This window comes from Phaeoacremonium minimum, assembly GCF_000392275.1.
Source record: "Phaeoacremonium minimum UCRPA7 unplaced genomic scaffold PA7_03_scaffold_290, whole genome shotgun sequence".
Lineage (NCBI taxonomy): Eukaryota > Fungi > Ascomycota > Sordariomycetes > Togniniales > Togniniaceae > Phaeoacremonium > Phaeoacremonium minimum.
In genome coordinates, this window is record NW_006921195.1 from 446,885 (window position 1) to 470,118 (window position 23,234).

At 49.5% G+C, this 23,234-nt stretch overlaps 6 protein-coding genes across 6 annotated transcripts; 2 read left to right on the forward strand and 4 right to left on the reverse strand.

The window, feature by feature from the left end:
* Positions 1–759: 759 nt before the first annotated feature.
* Positions 760–2,466, forward strand: UCRPA7_3714 (putative cytochrome p450 protein; the record flags this gene model as incomplete). The annotated part of the gene is made up of 3 exons (XM_007916296.1): positions 760–990; positions 1,053–1,437; positions 1,490–2,466. The coding sequence occupies 3 exons, from the start codon at positions 760–762 to the stop codon at positions 2,464–2,466; spliced, it is 1,593 nt and encodes a 530-aa protein (XP_007914487.1).
* A 372-nt stretch (positions 2,467–2,838) lies between these two features.
* UCRPA7_3715 (putative aspartic-type endopeptidase protein) lies at positions 2,839–4,660 on the reverse strand (the record flags this gene model as incomplete). The annotated part of the gene is made up of 2 exons (XM_007916304.1): positions 2,839–4,298; positions 4,363–4,660. The coding sequence occupies 2 exons, from the start codon at positions 4,658–4,660 to the stop codon at positions 2,839–2,841; spliced, it is 1,758 nt and encodes a 585-aa protein (XP_007914495.1).
* A 3,613-nt stretch (positions 4,661–8,273) lies between these two features.
* On the forward strand, positions 8,274–10,090 carry UCRPA7_3716 (putative arylsulfatase protein; the record flags this gene model as incomplete). Its single annotated transcript, XM_007916348.1, has 4 exons — positions 8,274–8,607; positions 8,664–9,763; positions 9,817–9,953; positions 10,051–10,090. 4 exons carry the CDS (start codon positions 8,274–8,276, stop codon positions 10,088–10,090), a joined length of 1,611 nt encoding a protein of 536 aa, XP_007914539.1.
* Positions 10,091–13,332: 3,242 nt separating this feature from the next.
* UCRPA7_3717 (putative short chain dehydrogenase reductase protein) lies at positions 13,333–14,033 on the reverse strand (the record flags this gene model as incomplete). Its single annotated transcript, XM_007916257.1, has 3 exons — positions 13,333–13,362; positions 13,454–13,950; positions 14,012–14,033. 3 exons carry the CDS (start codon positions 14,031–14,033, stop codon positions 13,333–13,335), a joined length of 549 nt encoding a protein of 182 aa, XP_007914448.1.
* Positions 14,034–15,386: 1,353 nt separating this feature from the next.
* UCRPA7_3718 (putative integral membrane protein) lies at positions 15,387–16,691 on the reverse strand (the record flags this gene model as incomplete). The annotated part of the gene is made up of 5 exons (XM_007916373.1): positions 15,387–15,975; positions 16,032–16,405; positions 16,455–16,522; positions 16,574–16,610; positions 16,662–16,691. The coding sequence occupies 5 exons, from the start codon at positions 16,689–16,691 to the stop codon at positions 15,387–15,389; spliced, it is 1,098 nt and encodes a 365-aa protein (XP_007914564.1).
* Positions 16,692–20,462: 3,771 nt separating this feature from the next.
* Positions 20,463–21,914, reverse strand: UCRPA7_3719 (putative short chain protein; the record flags this gene model as incomplete). Its single annotated transcript, XM_007916370.1, has 5 exons — positions 20,463–20,503; positions 20,560–20,816; positions 20,871–21,252; positions 21,307–21,395; positions 21,880–21,914. The coding sequence occupies 5 exons, from the start codon at positions 21,912–21,914 to the stop codon at positions 20,463–20,465; spliced, it is 804 nt and encodes a 267-aa protein (XP_007914561.1).
* Between the last annotated feature and the right edge of the window lie 1,320 nt (positions 21,915–23,234).

Sequence of the window (23,234 nt, forward strand, 5' to 3'; positions counted from 1 at the left end):
AGGATTACTATCGAAGTTTTTATTAAGATGTGTTTAGCCATGGAAAAAAAAGCCATGAATTTGCTCTCATTCAATCTATGCCGGTGAGTCTAAGTGTGGGTGTCACAAAAGCTCAAGACGCGACAATATGTCCCAGACGACCTCGTACTGCATACAGCCAGTCAGAAATGATTATCAGCTGAGGCTTGGTCCACTCGGCTTACAATCCGACCAAGCTGTCGGGTCCTTCCTTCAAATCAAAACCATGGATGAGACTGCGAAGATGACCCAGTCTACGGAACGTCGCGATGTATCCTTTAGCTAGCATTGCCTGTTTCTGTAATTTTCCACTGCCCATTTTCCCAATTGATGGTAGGTAGGGCTGCAAGCTAGTGGGCCCCCCTCCGTCATCAGGGTCATAGGCTATGCCCCTGCCTGAGACTGGCCTGGTAATTTACACGAATCGTGCATGCACCACGCCGGAATCCCTTGCTAGCCGTCCGTTAGCTTCAGGGCGCATCCCTGACATCCACGAGCACTTGCCCCTATGATGTGTGAACTGGCCAATTCCAGTTCACGGATTAGACTTCGCCTCGAGAAGGATTGATTTGCAGGATTGCATTTAGTTGCGCCAGCGGCCCAGCGGGCGACGTATGGAGACGGGACCCTTGCGCCGTGGCTCTCTTCAGCATGAGCTCTAGAGCATTAAATGCCCATTGCTTGACGTCTTCAGTCGGAAACCTCGCACCTCCAGCGTTCTGACAACACAGTCGCAGCACGATGGCACCGCTATCGCCCTTCTTACCAGAGTTTGGCAGCCCGCTGGGCATAGCGGCGATTGCGTTCGTTGTTATTGCTAGCCTGTATATCATCAATTCATTGATTAGCCCTCCGTTCCCCAAGGATGTACCCTACATTAGGGAACCGCCAGGAAAGCGAAGCTTCAGCCTCCGGACACGATGGGCGTACCTTACCGACTGCCAACCTCTCTTCCGCGAGGCATACGAAAATGTACGCGCTTAGGTTTTGCATTGATATTGAAACGTACACGATGGCTGACTCTTTTCGAACAGTACTCCAAGAAGGGCAAGCCTGTCATCATCCCGGGCTTTGGTGTGCGAAAGGAGCTCATCATGCCAACGAGTTCAATGCGCTGGGTCCAAGCTCAGCCGGATACTGTCCTGAGTGTCACGAAGGCATTCTCAGATGTAGATCAGGTGTACTACAGTTATGGCCACAAAAGATACGTCGAAGATCCGTGGCAGGGGATGCTAGTCAAGAACAAGATGAATGCTGTTCTGGAGAATATTGTCCAGGCAATGAACGACGAGCTCCAAGTTGCTTTTGATGACGTTTTTGGCACTGATGAGCACAACTGGAAGGAGCTTGATGTGCTGACAGCGGTGAAGATCGTTGTGTCGCAAGCAGCTAGTCGTTTCACGGTTGGGTTGCCTCTGGGTTCGTACTGGACATGGAATCTCCCGCTGGTCATAAACTAATCTGTGATCAGCTCGAAACAAGGAATACATGAAAGATTGCTATGACTCGGTCGATAGCGCCATCATGACTGCTGGTGTTGCCGGAGGTACTCCTCACGTTCTACGACCCATCGTCGGAAGACTGGTGGGCTTGAAGAGTAGACTTGCCATTCGCAGGATGAGAAAGCACTTTGAACCAACATACCGGGAGAGATTGCCGACACTGAAGTTCGCCGAGGATGACCCGCAACATATCGAGCCCCAGGATCATCTGCAGATGATGCTGCGCTATGCACAGAAAGAAAGACCGGAAGAGCTATCCCTTGACGGCATGGCACGGCGTGTGATGGCTGCTAACTTCGGCTCAATGCATCAGACGAGCATGCAGGTGACGAATATGCTTCTCAATATCATTGGGTCCGACGCTGAGTTTAACACAATTGCGGTCTTGCGCGACGAGGTAGCAAGAGTCCTGGGCGACGACAAAGTGTGGACTAAAGCACATATTGCCAAGATGGTGAAATCCGACAGCGTGGCCCGTGAGACTCTACGCTGTCAGTCTTTTGGAGGACGAGCCTTGTTCCGAAAAGTCATGGTTGACGGCGTGGTGACGGACTCCGGCCTAAAGCTTCCCAAGGGCTGCATGTTCTCATTCCTGGGACAGCCAGCACAGCATGACGAGGACATCCACGACGAGCCGCTGAAGTACGATCCCTTCCGGTTCTCCCGCGTTCGCGAGACGGTAGCCGACTCATCCAAAGCTCCCGCTCTAAGTTTTGTGACCACCAGTCCCGATCATCTACCCTTCGGCCACGGAAGGCACGCCTGCCCGGGAAGATTTCTCGTTGACTTTGAGTTGAAGATGATCATTTCGTATGTGCTCATGAACTATGATCTGAAATTTCCAGATGAGTACAATGGCAAGCGGCCAGCGAACAGGTGGATGGCTGAGGCGAATGTGCCGCCGGCTGGAGCCAAAATGCTTGTTAAAAGACGCAAAGCCACATAGCACTCAATTGAGGGAATGCAACCTGTAAATTTATACAAGAATTGTAGTTCAATTTAGATTCTCACAGGTGATCCATCAGCCGCATCGGATCTCGAAAAGGATCCGAGTCTCACTGCAGACCTTTATTCCAATAGCCGAGGGTCCGACAGGCGATCACCTATGCAGTGTCACCATCAGCAGTATCATTAGGTCAGACATAATTGGTGATAATCGACGTCAAGCGCAGCTTGCATTCCATCGATTCATTCACACACGATGCGAATCGAGGCTATTGATAGATCCGAAGTACTCAACAAAGGGTATCATTGCTATGATAAAGCACGCTAACAAATGCAAGACCGCCATGCTATCTATAATTTGGTATTATGCAGTTTAAACATTTGTCGATTTGCCGTGACCGCCGCTTGCCTCCTCCAGGCTTCGACGCGCCTCCTCAGACTCAGAAATCCTCGACATTGCAACAGGCGGCGGAGGTGTTGGGAGACTCATTTCCGGTGCTTTTCCACTGGCCCGACTGCTGAGCTGCTCGCCGTTGATTGCTTGAGACTCATTCGCCTCTGTTGTTTCCGTCTGTCCCTGACCTCGATTGACCACCTCGGCGACGTACTCAGACGACGGTGTCTGACTCCGCTTTCGGTGTCGAAGGATCAGTAAGACGACTCCTGCAATTAGGAGCGCTCCTAGACCTGCACCCAGACTAGCTCCCACCACCGCCGGGACTGAAGGCATGCCTAGGCCACGCGGGTCACTGGAATCAGAATCACCGTCCCCAGAGCCTCCAGAGCCACTGCCACCGCCACTTCCTGTATACGATGTTGCAGTCCCTGTATAGCATCCATAACTGCCGCACTTCAGGGTAGCAGAAGGAATCGTGGCGCCGTACACGGGGAATGGGACAACATTGCTCTCATCAGACCCAAAATTGACTGGAGCAACAGCGACCTCGTCATTGACTAGATCAAAAACGGTATATGTCCGGCGTAGCAGCGTGCTGCCCAGGGTATAGTAGTCATCGTAATAGTAATAGTAGGAGCTGCTGTTTTGGATACCAAATAGACACTGCGTGATTTCACTGCTTGTGTCCCAGCTCCAGGTTGAGTCGACAAATTGATCAGCCGAGATCACCAGGTCAGCCATGGTCGCTTCAATGATAGGGCCATCGGTGCCGGCGAGCTGGAACGTGAACGTCTCAGTGCTGTTGGCGGCGTCGCATGAAATCAAAGCTCTTCCCCAATCTTCATCATATGTGGCGCCGACCAATTGCCAGATTTGTGTGGCAATATCTGTAGGCAAGATGGAGATAGAGTCCGACGGCGAAACGCTAACTGACAGCGGCAACTCCACGGAGTCAAGAGTATAGACAGACGAAGAGTCGTCAGTAGTGGCGTTGATTGAGTTAAGATAGATCCCAAAAGAAAGGTAGTTTGAGCTGTACTTGGAAGCGTTGATGCGAGTTAAATTTCCTGAGAATTTGGCGGTGTCGATGGCTCCGAAAAGTAGGCTTCCGGTGGTAGCCCTCTCGTCATCGAGCCAGACGCTATATGCCGTGCTGTTGATCAATCCATTTTCTAGAAGACGGTCCGGAAGATTTGAATAGGTGCTATCGTTGTACCCGATGCCCAAAGTTCCAATCCATCGAGAGGTCTGATTGACGAGACCCATGGAGAAATTGGTCACGCCCACACCTCCCAGGTCAAGAACATCATTGAAGTACTCTCCATAACCATAATTGCCATCAGTGTAATCATATGAAAAGCCACTGCTGGAGTAATAAGAATCTGAGTAATCGCTAGGTGCTTGAGCCTCATAAGTGGACGACTCTTCAAACTCGACTGCGTTGAGCTATTAGCAGATGACCCGGAGACAACTCTTCACCAGCGCAGTCGCAAAACTTACAAGTGCCCCATTTGCAGTATTCGTCAGGCTCGTATTCGGTGCATTCGTATGAATGAGCATCTGGAACCCAAGTGTCTGACGCCGAGGGTGAGATTATCAATGACACTGGCTGTCCAGGTGTCCCGACGGTCGCATTCACGACGTAAGTCCATTCTGCCCACCAGAGCTTGGCCTGAACTTCATTGTCGCGCCGGGAACTTTTGACATATTTGTGGGCGGCTTGTTTAGCGAATGACAGCTGCACGACAGCGCTGGCGAGATCGGCGCTGATCAGCGCGTAAAGAATGGTAGGCTTCATGCTTGAAAACTGGAAACGAATGGCTGCGAAGGGAGTCGCATACTCTTTCTATGTGTTATCCCAACAACACACGCCCACGTCCACGCCGGAGTCAGTGACGTTATTAAGACCGCACGAAAGATGAATGAAGAGGGTGAAGAGGCAAACATTCAAGAAAAATTCGGCGAAGTCCTTCGTGTTGGCTTTGGTCTCGACTCTTGCCCCTTTGTGGGGTGCTGCCAAGCTTATGTTTATTTTAAGCATCCTTGGGCATGTTCTATGATTGGTTCCAGGCCTGTATCCGAGATGAACCAAGCCAACTCTCTGGTGGTCCCTGGTGCTGTGCCGCCTCAAAATGCCCACTAGAGCCCACTAACCTGGTTAGACCACCCTCGACTTAGGCACCCGCCGGCCTAGAAGGCCCGGAATAGCCTCATGAAATCCAGATCACGGTGGTTGCCTCTGCACGAGACTAACACAAACCTCCGTTTGTCGACTCCCATTCTCATTCATTTCTGAGTCAATCCCATGTCGAAAACGTTTCCTCCTCTATAGTCTACCATCTAAGATGCAAATCTAAAATCCAGCCGTTTGTTGCCCGCGTCGTGAGTTGTCGCCAAGTACTGAATTCGTTCGTCTTCGGACATCCTGTTCCACACACTCTCCCGGTAGCGATTGCGCGAAACGTAGTAGACCTTCGTAAGTGCATAGAGCGTGATGTTTAAGCCTACGATACTCAGTAGCACGCTGTTCCCGCGCTTGTATTGAGGCGCGTCGTCTTCCCTGTATATATTCGAGGCAATAACTCCTCCCCTAAGCACAGCTCGTCAGATAGGGTTATGAATGTCACAGACAGGTTCTACGTACGCTTGAACACACATGTTATACATGGCGGCTCCAACTGTCCGGCTGCGAACGGTGTTGGAGTTTCTAGAAGCCCAGCCAACTTGAATTGGATGAGCTAATGAGATGTGTATTAGCCTCCAGTGCTGCTCACAACTGAAAATTATTCCTACCGTAAGGATTGCCCAGAAATAGGGTCATGACAAACCAGACCAACCACTTTGATGTCGCGCCCGTGTCCGTGAATCGCAGCCATAGCAAGAAAGGAAGAGACCAAAGTTGAGGTATAGCAGCAACCAATGATAATTGGCCTAGTATCTCTCCGGCATATGTGAGAATCAACATATTCATCACTAAAAAAAAGGTTAGCAGTTGCGTCTCAAAGACCTAGACACATCGACTTACCATGGAGAAGCTGGGATGGAATGACAAGCAAGTTAGTCTGGAAAGTCGAGAACCCAAGACTCTTGAGAGATAGTGTAAGATATATGCTTGGTGTCCCATATGGAATGTGGTTTGTTAGGCCAAGAATGTAAATTGGCCATAGATCATAGTCCATCAAGCTGCGCCAAAGAAGCTTGAAGGTAATAGCCTCCCGATTATGCATAGTTCCCTTGGATGGATCATCTCTGATCACCCGGTTGACAATGATAGTCTCTTCACTGTACATACGTCAGTTCTGGTACCTAAGCCAATCACATTGAGGGACTTACCGTGCAGTGAACCAACCCTTCTTGCCTCTAAACCAACTAGCAGTCTGTGTAGGACCAGCAGGCATCAATCCAAATGACAGGATTCCAAAAATCAACGTCACCAACCCCTGTCACCTTGTCAGTCTTGCTAAATCATTGTACTGTAAAGCCCCACTCACCTCTATGAGGAACAGCCATCTCCATCCAGAGTAGCCCAGAACACCTCTCATGTGCAACAGCCCAAACGCGGAAAATGCAGCAAATATATCAGCAAACACCATCGCTGTCCAGAAGAACCCTAGTCTTATCGAGAGCTCATGATGCTTGTAAAAGTAAGATAAATACAGCACTACATCGGGAATGAAGCCGCCTTGCAAAAATCCCAGTATCGATCGACATATAAGAAAAGATGCTCTACCACTCAGGTGGAACTGGCTAGAGGCAACGATAGACCAAAGCACCATCTGAATAGGAATCCATCGATCCGGTCCCACCCATTTGCTCACCAACTGAGATGGCACCTCCGCAGTGAGAAATGATAGGGAGAAGATGGAGTTGCCGAGGTTGTAGTCTGCGATAGGCCTTCAGTCACGTTCGACAAGTCAAAGCTCTCATTAAGATAACATACCGTTAGTTGTTAGACCCAAGTCATCCAAGAGGTTGTCAGTCACCGCCTGTCGTATGTTTGCACGGTCCATTTCCAAAGCACAGAACATGAGGCACGTCCAGATCATGATTCGCAGGTCAATCTTTCTTACGAGCCTTCGTTCTTCGGCCCATGTCCATCGAGCCTCCGGTTCGAAGCGATGTATATTCTCCCTGTCAAGGGTCAGGGTGATATTTTCCATGCTCACAATCATACTCACCAGTCTGGTCCTGGCCTGTATTGCTCAGCTAGGTCTGGATCGTCATAAACACTGGGCTGGGTTGGTCAGTGACCATTCTGTTACTTGTATTTCCAACATGTCACAGTACCTGAGTTGCAATAGATTCAGGCGCATTAGGCTCAACCTTTGAGAACCAAAATCTCCTCCTGACCTCAGGCTCTCCAAGATCTGTGCTGGACCTAATCAATGCTGTGGTGACATCCGCGGCCTCCTTGCTGATGTCAGACCCGGCATCTGAGAGAGCATCATCGTCGTCATGTCGCTTGAACGAGACAAGTCTAGCCATGTTGTTAATGAAATAAACCCTAGGTCCTCCAGCTCAAAATGCGTGTATGAAGCTGTCTTTGTTGTCCTGCATACCTTATATTGTGGCTGCTGCTTTCGGCTGGGTATGCGTCCCATTCTTGATCGCTGCTGCTAGCAGCCGAGCTCATTGCGGGGGTGTGTAAGACGCGATCTTAGGGGTCACCTTGCGCATGCCATTGATCACTCGTATCAGCCATCTGATACAGCTTCTAAGACAGTGGGACAATCTAAACAGCGTGCTAGTGTGGCGCGGTGCAGGATGGTCCAGTGCAGTCAGTTAGAGGCAGTGGGCTGAAGCACTAAGATCGCTGGACACCTTCTCAAGCTCCCGTCGACGACATCTGCCTACTAATTGCGTGCTTATGGAACTGCTGCAGATCCAGGTATTGAGCGTGGGGAGTTCATGGCGTGCTTTTAGGATGAATAGCGCAGCCGCACCGTGGCCCTGGAGGCGTTTGACCACAACGAAATGGCGCGCAAATCAACACAATGCCAGCCCGCAACGGCTAGTCTCAGGGCTCTCGGGAAGAACAATTGATCTTATCGCCGGCAATCGCCAACTAACTATATAAAATGAAATGTACTTTTCTTGCGAGCAGACATTGTGATTGGGCGGTGGGTTGGTGGGCGTGTACACCTGGTTCTGGCGTGTTGTGATATTGATGAGGGATTGCGCCATCGATACCACGAAGCTCGACTCCACCGTCCCCGCGAAAGGCGTTGCCGGCCACCAGAATAACAGTTGAATCCATGCAATGTGTATGAGAAATTTTACGGGGACGGAGTCCGTTTAGGAGCTGCTTTGATATCTTAAAGGTGGAGGGAAATGTCGAAATCTTGCCCTGAATTGTGTCGTTGATTCACCTTGAATACCCACCATTCGGCCTCATTCCTCCCACCAAGAATATGCAGCTGCCGAAAGCGCTTATCTCCCTGGCCATCGCCGGGTCCGTCACGGCATTTGGCCCGGAGGATGCGATCGCTGCTCAGCATCCTCTAGGACCTGGGCTGCACAAAGCCCCAAAAAGACCCAATATTGTGTTCATCTTGACTGATGACCAGGACCTGCATATGAACTCATTGGACTATCTCCCACACATCAAAAGGCACATCAGCGACCGAGGAACTCACTTCAAGAAACATTTTTGTAGCACTGCACTATGCTGCCCCTCTCGTGTGACTCTGTGGACCGGGAAGCTGGCGCACAACACTAATGTAACAGATGTCAATCCTCCGTATGGTAAGCTGACGTCCATGAGTTCTGCCAGGATAGAGTTAACAATGTTGATTGGTCAGGCGGCTACCCAAAGTTCCTTAGCCAGGGTCTCAATGAGAACTATCTCCCTGTTTGGCTCCAAAAGGCCGGTTATAACACATACTACACTGGCAAGCTTTTCAACGCTCATAAAGTTGATAATTACGATAAGCCTCACGCCAAAGGATGGACAGAATCAGATTTCCTACTGGATCCTTATACATATGTATATCTGAATGCCTCATATCAGCGGAACCACGATCCACCTGTGAGCTATGAGGGACAGCACACGATTGATGTTCTCGCAGAGAAAGCTTATGGCTTGTTGGATGCTGCAGCAGAAAAGGATGAGCCGTTCTTTCTCGGTATCGCTCCAGTGGCTCCCCATAGCAATGTTGAGCTTGACATTCCCTTGGACGATCCGAGAGATATTGCACAGGCAAAGTTTACACCGCCGATTCCTGCTAAACGGCACGAGCATCTCTTCAAGGACGTCAAAGTCCCCCGCACGCCGCACTTCAACCCCGAAAAGCCATCTGGTTCCAACTGGGTAAGAGATCGTCCACGGCTCAGTGAAGAGAACGTGGAGTTCAATGATCACTTTTACCGTCAACGCCTTCGCGCCCTGCAGTCGGTCGATGAGCTTGTGGACGGTGTCTTTGAGAGGCTGGAACGCTATGGGCTTTTGGACAACACCTATATCTTTTACACCACCGATAACGGATATCATATCAGCCAGCATCGCCTACAGCCAGGAAAGGAATGTGGATTCGAGGAAGATATCAACATCCCCCTCATTGTTCGTGGCCCCGGGGTTCCTGAGAATGAGACCACTGAGATTGTGACGGCACACGTCGACCTTGCACCGACTATTCTAGAACTTGCAGGAGCACCTCTTCGTGCTGACTTTGACGGTGACGCTGTTCCTCTGACTAAGCTCGGCATAGAAAGAGCAGTCAAGGAGCGTCATGAGCATGTTACCGTTGAATATTGGGGTTTTGCTGCCTTTGAGGGCGGTGATTTCGACGATCAACGCATCATTATCAACAATACCTACAAGGCAGTGCGAATCATTAGCGGTTCATACAACCTTTACTATTCGGTTTGGTGTAACAACGAGCACGAGCTGTACGATCTCAACGTAAGTTTCTTTGAATGAGTGTTCGATATTTTCATTTCTAACAACGCATTTAGACCGACCCTTACCAACTCAAGAACCTCCTCCACAAGGATGAAGATACACCATTAACATTACTTGGTGTCCCAATCGAGAAGGTCATCAACCGACTCGACTCCCTTCTATTTGTTCTGAAATCATGCAAATCACAAACGTGCGTTCGCCCATGGGCAGCGCTACACCCACAGGGTAATGTGGGAAGTCTATGGGATGCATTGTCTCCAAGGTTCGACAGCTTTTACGTTCAACAGGAGAGAGTCCGTTATGACCATTGTGAGCTTGGTTACTTAGTGGACGCGGAAGGGCCGCAATTTGAGAAAGATGGCTTAGTCTACAGGCACGGTGCTAAATGGCATGAATGGGTGTAAAATGTAAATAACGAGTAAACTGTAAAGCGAGGCAAATAAGCACCTCATGGAGTATCAAAATTGAGAAAGGTCATGGAGCGCTTTCGGCCGAGGCTCACGAATGCGAATCGTTAAACAGTAATAGCATCTTCTTCGCAATAAGACCGAAAATTTGCATTACCACCTCCAAATTGCCCCAAGTATCCGTTTTGATAGTAGTTCGTAGATTTGGCAGGGAATTGGCTTTGTTATTCGCTCAAATCGATGGCGCAATCTTGCGCAATATGGGTCGTTCCCAAGCCCTGGGTTTTGGAACTAACTCCCGCCTCATGCAAGCGTGACTCTTGCCTACAACAGCTTTCCAATGGCCGCTATTCCTGCTATCTCTCGTACAATATTGATTAGGTATATTTCCGGTACGTGCCGTCTTCGCCGCCCGTCCCCGGTCCCAGGAGGTACCTTAATTGGCATTCTGATGGTGCGTGCTCTATTTTTCTGTTTTCGTACCTGGCAAGGTTTTTTCTTAGCCGTGCCCCGTGGTAGTAGTTGCTTACACCTACCAAACCTCACCACACGGGTTATACACGGATCGATTAGATGGCTGGTCAACCGAGCAGCGCGCCACAGGCATTAGGGATTGCGCCTGTGGATGCCACTGAGGAATCACCGCTGCTGAATCACAGAGAAAGCGAAGCAGTCACCAATGGATTGACTACCTTCGAACCATCTAAGAGTTCAACGGATTCTTCCAGCTCACAAAGCAGCACCTTCTCGGGGTCATCGACTGATGAAGAAGCTCTCATTGGAACAACTCCGGTTGAGGAAGTGCCGGGTCAGTTCAGCCACGCCGCGGTGCTGCGGATAATTCTGGTGTTACTCATTGGTGTGTGCATCATGCTCGAGCTTTTTGATACGACTCGCTAAGGAGAAATCTTCACAGCTGTCTTTGTGTTCAACGCTGATGGCTCACTTGTACTGGCGACCCATCCCGTCATTGCATCGGAATTCAATGCCTTGGAGTCGTCGAGTTGGTTGTTCACTGGTTTCGGTCTTGCCGGATCAGCAACCCAGGCCACTGTGAGATTCGCTTTGCCTCCATATCGCGGGATGTACTGACAAATTTCTAGTTTGGAAAGCTAAGTGACATATATGGACGCAAGCCTATCATACTTATGTGCTATGCCGTGTTTGCAATCGGATGGTAAGTCGAAGTTCCTCATCTTTGTGTTTGTTCGTACTAACATTCAATGTAGTATAATTGTGTAAGTTGGTTGGCTGCTAAAGATGGAGCGATATAGTGCTGACACACCACCAAGAGGAACGGGCCAGTCTATGATTGCTGTTATTCTGGGCCGTGTGCTATCTGGAAGCGTCGGGGCCGGAATGACAGTGCTCGTGTCTATCCTAATAACAGATCTCATCCCTATTAGGGATGTTGCAACGTGGAGAGCGTATGTCAATGTTGCCGCAACGACCGGCCGTAGTCTTGGAGGACCCCTTGGAGGCTGGTTGGCTGATGTTGTTGGCTGGCGATGGTAAGAACAATTCCAATTTCTTCTCTAGTCTGCAATACTAAATCGATGCAGGTCATTCTTGGGACAGGCCCCGATTCTGCTATTTGCTATTCTTCTATGTTGGAGATATCTACCGAATACCATGCCAAAACTGGCGAAGGGAGATCCTGCAGTAACAACGACGACGACAAAGAAGTTAGCAAGAGTTGACTTTCTCGGATCGTTCTTTCTCGGCTCATTAATTCTGTCGTTGCTCCTCCCGCTTGAGATCGGTGGTATCAAAGTGCCCTGGAATCACCCACTGATTCCATCCCTATTCGGACTTGCTGTTATATTCATTGGCCTCTTCATTGCCACTGAAAAGTGGTTGGCAAAGGAGCCTATTCTGCCCCTTGAACTGTTCCACCGCCGCGATGCTGTCGCATCATTCATAATCATGGGACTACAAGTTGCGGCACAAATCGGGGTAAGCCTCCCCACACACGTCTGGCTTGCTATTGTACTGACATGCCTTTTTATCTCAGCTGATGTTTTCCGTCCCACTATACTTTCAAGTAACGAAGAAAGTATCAAACACCGAGGCAGGCGCACATCTTTTCCCGGCTGTTCTGGGTAACGCCGTAGGAGGTGTATTGTCGGGTGTTTTAATCAAGAAGTAAGCTCAATCGAAGACCACTTCCCAACCTACCTGGACTAACAACAAGGGCAGAACAGGAGAATACAAGTGGCTGGTTTATTTTGCGACCCTATCCTCTGTCGCGTGTTATTCGATTCTTCTCCTACGATGGCATGGTAACACGAATTGGTGGGAATCTCTTTATATCATCCCTGGGTATGTAAATTATCGTCGTGACTACAATGAATTCTTCTGACCTGCTCAAGTGGCTTCGGAACCGGCGTTGCACAAAGTGTGTTGTTCGTGTCTCTTCAAGCTTCCATCGACCCAGTGCATATTGCACCCGCAGTCTCAACACTATACCTCACCACTGGCGTGGGCTCTATTGTTGGACTAGCTTGCATGAGTGCCGTTACGCAGGAAATTCTTCGCAGCACATTACACGTTCGCCTAGTAGAACTAGGACTTAGTCCTGCCGAACAACAAGAGGTATGCCATTCAACGGAATAACATTAGTTTTATTTACTAAAGTGATATAGATCATCAGCAAAGCTGTCTCAAGCGTTGAGTATGTGTATCAAATTAAGGGCAAGATCTCCGAGGCTGTCGTTGCGTCATATGTCGACGGCTTATGGTATAGCCACGGAGTTTCGCTCACATTCGCGTTTTTAGGATTTGTTGGTGCCTTCTTTTTGAGGGAACATAGACTGTAGAGAATGAATCTAAATAGATAGAGAACGTTAATTGTTAGTTTTTAGAGAATGAACTTCTGTCCGAGGACTACGAAGCCGCGTTCGATCTAAACCACAACATTCTAAACAATCATCCGAACTTTGAGCTTATCACCCTGCACGATCTCCTCTTCTTTGGACAACAGCTCTTCCACATCCCAAGTAGCAGAGACATATCTAGCCGCTAACCATTCTCTTCTCTTTTCAGTCAAATAGACCAGTGTATCTGCACACAGTTTAGGTGTTTCTGTCAAAGCAGCATGTCGCTCTTTTGGAAGTCTTTTGCCCATGTCTGTCATCACGCCGCCAGGGTGAATCGCAAAAGTTAAGATGCCATCAGATCCATAGTCGACATCTAAGAACTCTGTAAAACGTAGCAGTGCAAGTTTGCTTGTTTGGTAGGCGGATGCTCCAGGAGACAACAGATGCGCTGCAAGACTGCTCACGTTGACAATGATTTTATCTCCACCCTTTGACAGCATTTGTGGCAAAAATGCTCGAGTGACCAAATATGGCCCGTTGACATTGACATTCCACGTCTTCCACCATTCATGTGGGTCGCTTTCGGCTATCTTCTTACGCTTCTCCAGATATCCCGCATTATTAATCAGAATGTCCACGCGCGGGAAGGCCGCCGCTATCGTGTTCGCAGCCGCTGAGACGCTGGCCTCATCCGTCACATCTAATTCAACAGCTTCAACCTTTGGCGCCGGCTTGCCTGCAGCGGCTGCCGCTTCTTTGATGAGGGGGATGAGAGGCTTAAGATCAGATCGGGCGCCGATTCCGATACCTGCACAACCAGCACTTGCGTAGGAGAGGGCAGTCTCCCAGCCTATTCCTTTGGACGCTCCAGTGATGAACACATATCTGCCGGCGAAATCTCGCTTGCTCGGTTCAATCGCCGGGTACGTATCCTGATGTCGTTGCGAAGTGAAGTGGAAGCCTAGGTGACAGAGACCAGTTTAGCTTTTCTCCTGTTGGAGCTGTGACAAGATCACACGAACCAGTATGAGGAGCTTCTGACATCTTGGCCGATTCTCGTCTCGTTTCGATTACACGATTGCTTTCTATCCCTAAGGTAGTATCTATCTGTGAAATTACATGAGAGAGGGAGATTTCCTCTCAGTTTAGTCAATGACGCGATGGCGGTACCGTTATCAAAGCCCCGCTAATGACCAGTAGCTTGAGATCGTGCCCCTCACTACTGTTGGACCGGAAAGGGAACTAACATCATACCAGCAAGTGGGACAGGCCCATCAAGATGTCCAGACTGGAAAGAGAGTTTTGGCTATAATCTAAGAAGAAAATACAGTGACTTCGATATCCCCTTGAGGCTGCAAGAACCGTGTAACCGAGAAAGAAGTATGCTGGGTTACCTCGTCAAGAATGATGAATGTTGAGGTCAGGCAATTAATTGACTTGACACTGCTGCAGTGACTATGATCGAGTGGCACAAGAGGGTTGCTGTCAATTCGTTCCAAGAAACTAGGAGGCCAAGGATAGGTCTTTAGATTTGCAGTGTAATATCAAGCGATTCACTTGTTAAAAATGATACATAACACATATTACACCGTGAACTAAGCAGAAGTGAGCGCGCCGATTGGCATTAAAGTAATTATAGTACAGGCTTGATCACCGTCGAAATGATATGCAATGTGTAGAACTAACGCACCGATATGATATTTTCACCGAGTTTATTGACTTGAGATATTGTGAGTAATTCAACGCCATTCTACACAAGGCTACCACGGAAGGTACCGAAAAGAAAAGGTACTTTCAATTCGGGGTTACATGGGAGATGTGTGCTTTCGGTATGAATTTTACGGCAGAGTACCGACATACCATCTGCCTTGACATGCAGATATTTTATACTCGAAATAGAAATGCACGGAGTCTGCACTGGCTCCTTGCTGAGCGATATGCTGTGGAGTTCTTGATGCGGTAGCATGCACGATCTTCAACTAAAAGCTGACATGTAGCTCGTTTATCTTTAATATCCTGCCGTGTGAGGTTGCATCTCGCTACCACACTTTGGTGTGAGTAGTGACGTTTGCATATCGCCAGCAAGAAAGTTACTGACCAAATTCTGACCGAATGTTTTGAACAACCATCACGTCCCCGTCGAAAGATAATAGACTCTTCAAGTTCCTTAGTCTTGGCATTAAGGCAATATTTTCGTTAACAAGACAGGCTGAGCTGGTTCAATAATGTATACATATGAACAATATATTAGTCCAATCAAGTTCAAATGACTGTGAATCTCCTAAGAGACTAAAAGGTATCAACAATCAACATTCACCCCAAGACGTTTTCTTTTACTCCTGGCCATAACTTCATACCTTGCCTCCAACGCAAATGCCATCAGACGAAGCAATGTAATTATCGACGCGAACTTGAAGACTCTTCCAACACGATGTCCTTCTTAACCTCAATTCCCGGCACGCCAGGATCTGAAGGCGGTGGAGTTGAGCCCACCATGATCTTGGTGGATACAGTACTTCGTAGACCCAGAGTCTGCTCCGCCTTCTCTTGCGTATTAGGTGAGGCAGGCAGTGACTCGGAGATATTGAAGTCTCGATCATACAGGATATCCGTCGGATCACGCACACTGCTCAACCTTGCATTACCAGCTTCGAGATCACCGTAGTAAAGCTGATCCTCGCTGCCCGACCGAGCCGTGACTGCTGTGACGGATGTACGTCCGGCGCTGCTTTGAGCAGCCTCTGTGCCTTCATGATGCTCGGCATATCCTTTATATTCTTTGCTTCCGAACTTCGATGGACCAGAGTGTGATCCCATCCAATGAGGCTTGTACTTCATAATGAAAGGGCGGAGAGTCGGCAGGCAGGCGCACACTATGCCCGAAGACACCTCACCAATGGACCAACTCGAAGACGCAACATTCTCCCAAGTGAAGTCCTTTGCTTGATGAAGATACTCAATGCGAACGACTGAGATAGCGCATGTGCTATCGACACAGTTAGCCTGATCCAAGAGCAAAGCTCGTGCAAGGGGTCGACATACAAAAATCCCAGGCTGAAGATGCCAATGAGCATGATCTTCTGGGCTCTTCTCAAGTTCAGTTTGCCCAAAACAGGAAGAGGCAGAACAAATATAGCGACATCAGTAGCAATATTTCCTGCGGCATTGATATACCAGAAAGGGTAGTTGGGAATGCAACTTCCGGATATGCTGTCATCCCAGAATTTGGGAATAGGAGAGCAATTGAAAGTGGCTACGAGCAGCTGTGAGACGGACCAGCACATGATGAGAACCGTGGCTACAATGATAACAGTCTTCATTTTGTGCACAGCAAGCACTCGGTAGTATTGTAGAAGGAATGTGAGTTTGATGCTCAAGATAGTTGCATTGTACATGACAATCGAGACATAGAAGGTCTAGGACACGGTCAGATTATCACTGGCGGACTTAGGGAGTATTGCTTACACGTAAGTACAGCTTGATCGTTGGCGGATCTAGCGTTCCTGTATGCCGACCGAGCCCATAGCTGATATCTAGCTGACAATTAGCATCATGGGATCATCGAGACTGTCTTCTAGACGTACTTGTAGTAATGGCGATTCCACAAGCAATTGCAAAGAACTGATGAAATATCAGCCAAGACGTCTCAAACATGTCCAGCAAGACACTCACAAGTGCTACGAGCATGGCATAATCGTCCATGCCCAACTGTTTGATCAGAAAACCGCGAGTATAGAAGCGGAGACAGACGGCCGTAAAGGCCATCGACAGAGTGGTTGTCACCACTGTAATCGATACCCATGACCTGTTTCCAGGACCCGAAGGGGCGTCCATTTTGGATACTTAAAGATCTTAATTACTATCGTACAATAAGTTCAATATCAATAGTCAATAGAAGCACAAAGCGGGCCTGGCTCGGACCACGACGGGATTGCTTCTATTATAGACCGGTCGCTCGCTTGTGTCATTACCGCTTGCGTGCCAAGAGGTCGTGTAAGATCGACATCACTCATTTCTACCAGAACTTTAACCATGTCAAAATGAGGGACGAGTTAGGGAAGCTGCGAGCCGTCCGGAGACAGCCCTGACGACACTATAGAACACAAATCACACATAAAACAGATTTTCCGTAGGGTCGCTTCCATGCACGAGAGTCGAGGCCACCCTCCCTCCAGCACGACCGGCAAACCTGCCGTGTGTTGGATCGAGGACTTTGCTTCGAGGTGTCGATCATTTACCGCAGTTGGGTCATGCTTGCCACCTATAGATGCATTAGAGCAGAGCTGCTTTGGGCATACTTATTGAGCTACTAGTACGAAATTTGCCAACACTTGTGAACTGTTCTGTACCATACTTCATTTGGAAGCCATTCGTGCGTCCGCAAGCTCTGTATCAGGACACGAACCTTGTGGACTCGCATTGCGGGGTTCGCAATGTGCCGGTGCTGTCCAAGCTCACATTTTCCCGCGCATGGTATTGTGCCCAAGGTACGAGGTTGGTATTTCTGACCAGTTTCACCGGTCCTCAACATCCGCTACGAATAACGAAGCATGCAAGCAAAACATTTTGAGGGCCCGGTCGCATAGAGGTGGCTTTGGTCGTACCACACCACCTGGCGTCTCTGTCTGGAAACGATGACCTGGATCAGCTCTAATCCGTCCGTGCACACGGGAAGATGTCGTTGAGGGTCACCTTGATGCGAACGACGTCAGATGAGACCTATACTGCCACATGTGCAGACAATAGCTGTTGACAAGTTCTTTTCTTTGTCTATGAAACTAATAAGTGAGGTATTCTTGGACTGAGAATTCGCACTTTGGCCAGAACATTGAAGGTGAAGAACTCTTCAAAGAAATAGGGTGAGACGAGATTCTGGTGCCCCCCAGAATGTCAAATTAGAACCCTCCGTCTATCCAGGATCTAAGAAACGTAGCCTAGTTGCGTGACGTGACAGTCCACACTGGTTTTACTCCTGCTCCAATGGACGCTTCGCCAGCCATGGTTGCGCCGAGGCCACTGTCGCAGCGGGGTTGGCTGTCTTCATCGAAGATCGCTTGCGGGGATGTCCTGACCTGTCAAGACCTTGTTGCACGCGAATCGCTAGGGCTAAGGCGGGGAATCCTTGCCCAAAATCACTTTCTCTAGGTGCTGAGATGCCTATCAGTCCGGCGATTTGAAGGCAGAATGCCCTTAGGCGCGTATGTTGTCAATCTTCTCAGATCAGCTTCCAAGGGTCATCTTCCTGCGCTCAATAGTTCGTAGAAGAGATCTCAATCTCTGCTAAAACTTACGTTTTCTTATTACACGTGCGAATTGTTTTGCATCAAGACTGCTAGGCTTCGTCTCTGTGATGTCAATACTGTCGTCTTGCTCGGTGCATGTCTGGCAATGCACTTTCGTCTCGGTTGAACACGAGAAACAAGAATATGACACCCAGTCTGGAATACCGCTGTCGTCAGAGGATCAGCTCTTCCAACCCCTCACCAGCGCGCGCTTTGACGATGGAGCCACACCTGTGTGCGCTCGGATGCTGCATATTAACGACCCATCCTTGACTCTCAAGCCACGCGACGACAAGCCGTTTGTTGCACTGCACAGATCCCTTTGGCCCCAAGTTCACCTGGACCTACTATAGAATCCTTCTGTAAGTGATAGCGACCGGTCATAACCGGGAACTCTTTGATCGCTTCTGCACGCTGTCGACGCAGGGACAGCCGTGCAAGATGACGACAGAGTGTACTGCAAGCTTTCTTAGGTTCAAGAGCACACTCGAGCGGCAGGTCATTACGCGAGAGTATCTCGCTGCGCGGGAAATAGTCCAGATTGCTCAGACCTGCTGCTTTGGGCAGTACGATGTTGTGAAAATTACATCGATGGGCCATGGTTGACATTCTCCTGAACTTCAGCGGCTACCGCGCGGTGTCAATGCGCGCAAAAGATGGTGGTCAAGTTCAATAGAAGACCAACATCCCTTCTATCTTCTTCAGGACGAGCCATCACCCCAAATGACGAGCTGAAGTCGGACTGGGTGTCTAAATTGTCCCAGTGATCGGCTAAGACCAGGACAATAAACCTTGGCTAACGATCGACTTCATCTGGATCGTGACTCTCGCCGAAGTCAAAGTGTACATTTGGGTTTGGTCCCATCGCACTTTCTAAGTGATACCTATGGCACTGTTCGTGACTGTTGGCGTGATTGCCAAGCGACGTAATACATACATCTCGGAATACAACAGTTCTAGCTTCTTCCATGAATGCTTAATATGTACAACATCTTTGAGGTGTATTCATAGATGGAAGAGGTGACTTTGCCAAATTTCCTGCCATCATCAAGAATGGCAAGTGCGTTGTATTCCGAGTAGCTCGGGAGCCACAAGTTAGGCGAAGCGGCTCTCCGTAGCGGCGGCTGCACGTTACCGTACCGTATGAGGTAGGTACCTACAGTAGAACTGGTCCAAGCTTCTGGCCAATTCTGTGGATCCGCTACCAGACATCGTCATTGGGACGAACTTTGGAGCCAATTCTTTACTTTCACTTCAATCGTTAAGTCGCATTTCCCTCTTCAACATCTAGACATTGCAGTCTCAACGCCAACTACACGACTTACTACCATATTAAGCGTCGGATGAGATTCAAGAGTCATATCCATGGGCTCATCGGCCTCCAAAACCGCGCAAGGGACTGCGCGAAAATTCCCAACCAGAGCTCCAGGAACAGCCGCTCCACCACCACTCCCACGCTCTACGAGACCACCTCCGAGCCAAAAGCCGTCACCGAGAGCATCACTTACCAAAGATGAAGGTATATTCTCCATTAACGCGGACATTTCTTGTAGTCATACTCACATAACCTAGCAATCCGCGCGGATTCAATAGACCCGCAGCTTCCCGAGACGATGAACCCGGCCTTTTCGGATAGACTTAAACAGCTCGGCGTAGCACAGCCAAACCCGACATACTCTCCCTCATCAATAGCCTCACAAATGTCTGGGAACCAGACCTCCGGTTCAAAATTTCCCTCAGCATCCAAGAACCCGACTTTGTCGGCGCTCCAAGCTCGGGACAGGTTTCAAAAGGAGGCAGACGAGGAATTTGGCAACATGGGCCGGTCTGGGAGCCAGGGCCGACAATACCTTGATATTGGGACGATACGGAACATCCTGGTTATGCGGGAACGAGGGGCAAGTCCGGAAGACATCGAAACCCGCTTCAACCTCAGGTCAGGGGTTGTGAATAGGCTTGGGGCTAGAGGACTCGTCAAGCCTCTAGGCGGTGCAGCACCATGATTACGACGAGTAACAATGGATGTGACGATATTGTATGGATTTTATGTATTACTATGGTGGATCTATAGCGCTACACCTCCCCATTCACCATTACGAATTAACGCAGAAAAAAGATCATCCAAGTCCAACAGAGTCCCAAACTCGAGGAACGCCTATGCTACCATTCAGGAATATCTATGGAGTCATCGTTACCACGCCGCATGGCCACCGTCAATTCTGAGATCAGACCCTATAGAAATCAAATTAGCATCTTTTAGGTTTGATTCAAGAGAAAATGGTGTTTACCGGTCATAAAGCTACTGGCGTCACTGAGGAGGAACACAGCAGCTCCGCGATATTCCTCAGGTTTGCTGAGTCTGTTCAGCATATTGTCCTTGGGCCAGTTCTCCAGGCGCTCGGGATATGTCTTGAACAAAGCGGCAGTCATGGCCGTGACGATGTAGCCTGGCGAGATGGTGTTGACGCGGATGCCATACTGACCCCATTCAGATGCAAGGTTGCGGGCCAGCTGGATGACCGCGGCCTTTGACGCGTTATATGCCCTGTTCGAATCAATTTCTGCTGTTCGCGTAAGACTTTCGACTGTGGTAACTCACGGGCAAATCAAACCGCGGTTCGCGATCGTGCCGCTCATGCTAGCAATGAGAACGAGGCTACCAGGCTGCTCGAGACGGCGCATCTGCCGTGCTACGGCCTGTGCAGTCATGAAGCAGCCCGCAACGTTAACTCCCATCATCTTGTCCACATCCTCGAGCGTATAGTCTAGGGCCGGAGTTTCTTGCTGGATTCCGGCAGCAGCAACAAGTCCGTCCAACCGACCGTGCTCGTTGGCAATGCCCTCAATAGTGCCATTCAAGCTAGTGACATCTCGGACATCAATGCGATGATAAGTGATGCTGGTTCCGAGCTCATTCTTGGCCCGTTCTGCAACGCGCGTGAAGTCCGGATCTGGCTCAGGTTTGCGGTCCACTGCATGAACTAGACGGAAGAGTTGTTAGACGCCGTCTTGTTCTTATTGTATTGATTCCGTACCTATTGCGCCTGCTTCTAGAAGAGCTTCGGCCTGGACCAGACCTAATCCCTGCCCAGCTCCGGAGACAACAATCACTTTGTCCTTCAAACTGAATTCTGGGAGGCGGTTTTTGCCGCCAATGAGGACCTCATCTTGTCGCCTCGCTGTGTAGTGGAAAGACCTCGCAAAATTGAAAACTCCTGGGCTGTTTCTTGTGGATGTTGGCGCAACTGCGATTGTGGCTCTCAAACAAGCAGGAGTGGCAACTCTGGGCGACAATCGAGCAGGGTTCGCCCTGGGCGCCAGTCTGGATATTACTCTGGACATTTTCATATTCTAACCTCCTGGTAATCAAAATTGCTGAGGTGTAGCGATCTGCAATCTTGCAGTTTTACTAGGAAGAGAGTCTTCCTCCTCTATTTATGCAACAGACGGCCGAATGCTTTCAAGGGGACTTCAGGTAGATGGGACCGCCGGGAAGTGGAACTATTGATTAACTCGAGAAGGAATGCCGTGTAGCGAGCGCAAGTGTCGTCAAATTTGTTCTGGGATCCATCACTCGGGCGGCGGAGACGGTCACCCTTTGTACTTACCGTTGGTCTTGTCCGGATGTCAGGGTTAACGTCATTTGGTCACACCAAGAAGCTCTTGTTCATCTCACGGACTAGCTCGAAGCTTCCCCTCCCCTCAGGACACTACACGACCTTGTCGAACCCCACAGTCTCAATTTTCTACCTCAGTGTGAATAGATTCAACACGTTCAGAATCTAGACGGCATCTAGATGGCCACTTAGGGAACCCGATATACAATAGGAGATAAGAACAGTAGGGCTGTCGAAGTTCAGAAGCAGCACCGGTGAGCTAGAGACCTCCAGACCGGTCAACGACAAGTGTCCATTCAGAGCTATCAACCAAGAAACAAGTTCAAATGGGACGGTTAGATTCAGATACTACATGGACACTGCTCGCCTCGATGTGACCTGCAGAAGCATCTCTCTGAATCCAATGTCGTCGAAAGCTGGGAATGTGGGGTAAGAAAGCCGGCCGGGGAATCCAGACAGAAGGATGCCCCTCCGGATTGCCGAATGCGGTAATCCGTTGTGTAAGTGGCAATGGATCATCATCGGCCTCCAGAAAGCGCCAAGCCATCTCCCAGCTCGCTAGCCACCACTCAGGGTCATCTTACCAGCCCGATACGTCCGATGGTCTCTGCAGAAAGCCCCTTTTGGTGCCTCGAGGCAATGAGAAAAGCGAGCTGCCTTTGACGTCTTTCTCCAGTGCTCTCACCGGAGTCGACTTTGTCCCTTGTAGAGGCTTGAGCACCTCTGCCCACCCTGGGCTACCCAATCAAGGAGACGCCCTACAGATTCGAGACCCCGGATACTGCAGCGACAACGGACGACAGATGCTGGATCGAGCCTCCTCGGCCTGTCAGTTCTCAATGTTGAATGCACATGTGCGCGTAGCGCTGCAGTATGCAAGCCGAGTAATGCGTCTAGAGGCTTTTGAGGCTTATAAAGCTTGCTGCTATGCCTCCGCCAAATACAACGTTCACAGCGTTCAACCGCCTCAGAGGGCATCCAACTCGCGATGCGCCTCGTGTCATGCATGCATTTGGCCCGCTGTGGCTTTCTCTGAACCTGCTATTGCCGGCCGGATCTGCTGTGTCACGGTTGGTCCAACGGCGCCCCCGTTGCACAGCAGCAGCCAGATATGAAGTTGTGTTATCCACCGTGGCCCAGTGGGGTTTGCAGTCTGCTGGTCTCAACCGAAAGCCGATGTCGAGTGCTGTCGGAGCCTAGACCGTCTCCGTTGTATAAGAACTGGGCCGGCATGCGGACCCAATGCGGAGTGCATCTCAGCAGATAAGCGCCTAGATTATGAGCGCCGATCACCGGCAAGCATGCTGGGAAGCCGTTGTTCTCGACTGATGGCCCGGAGTAGGTCC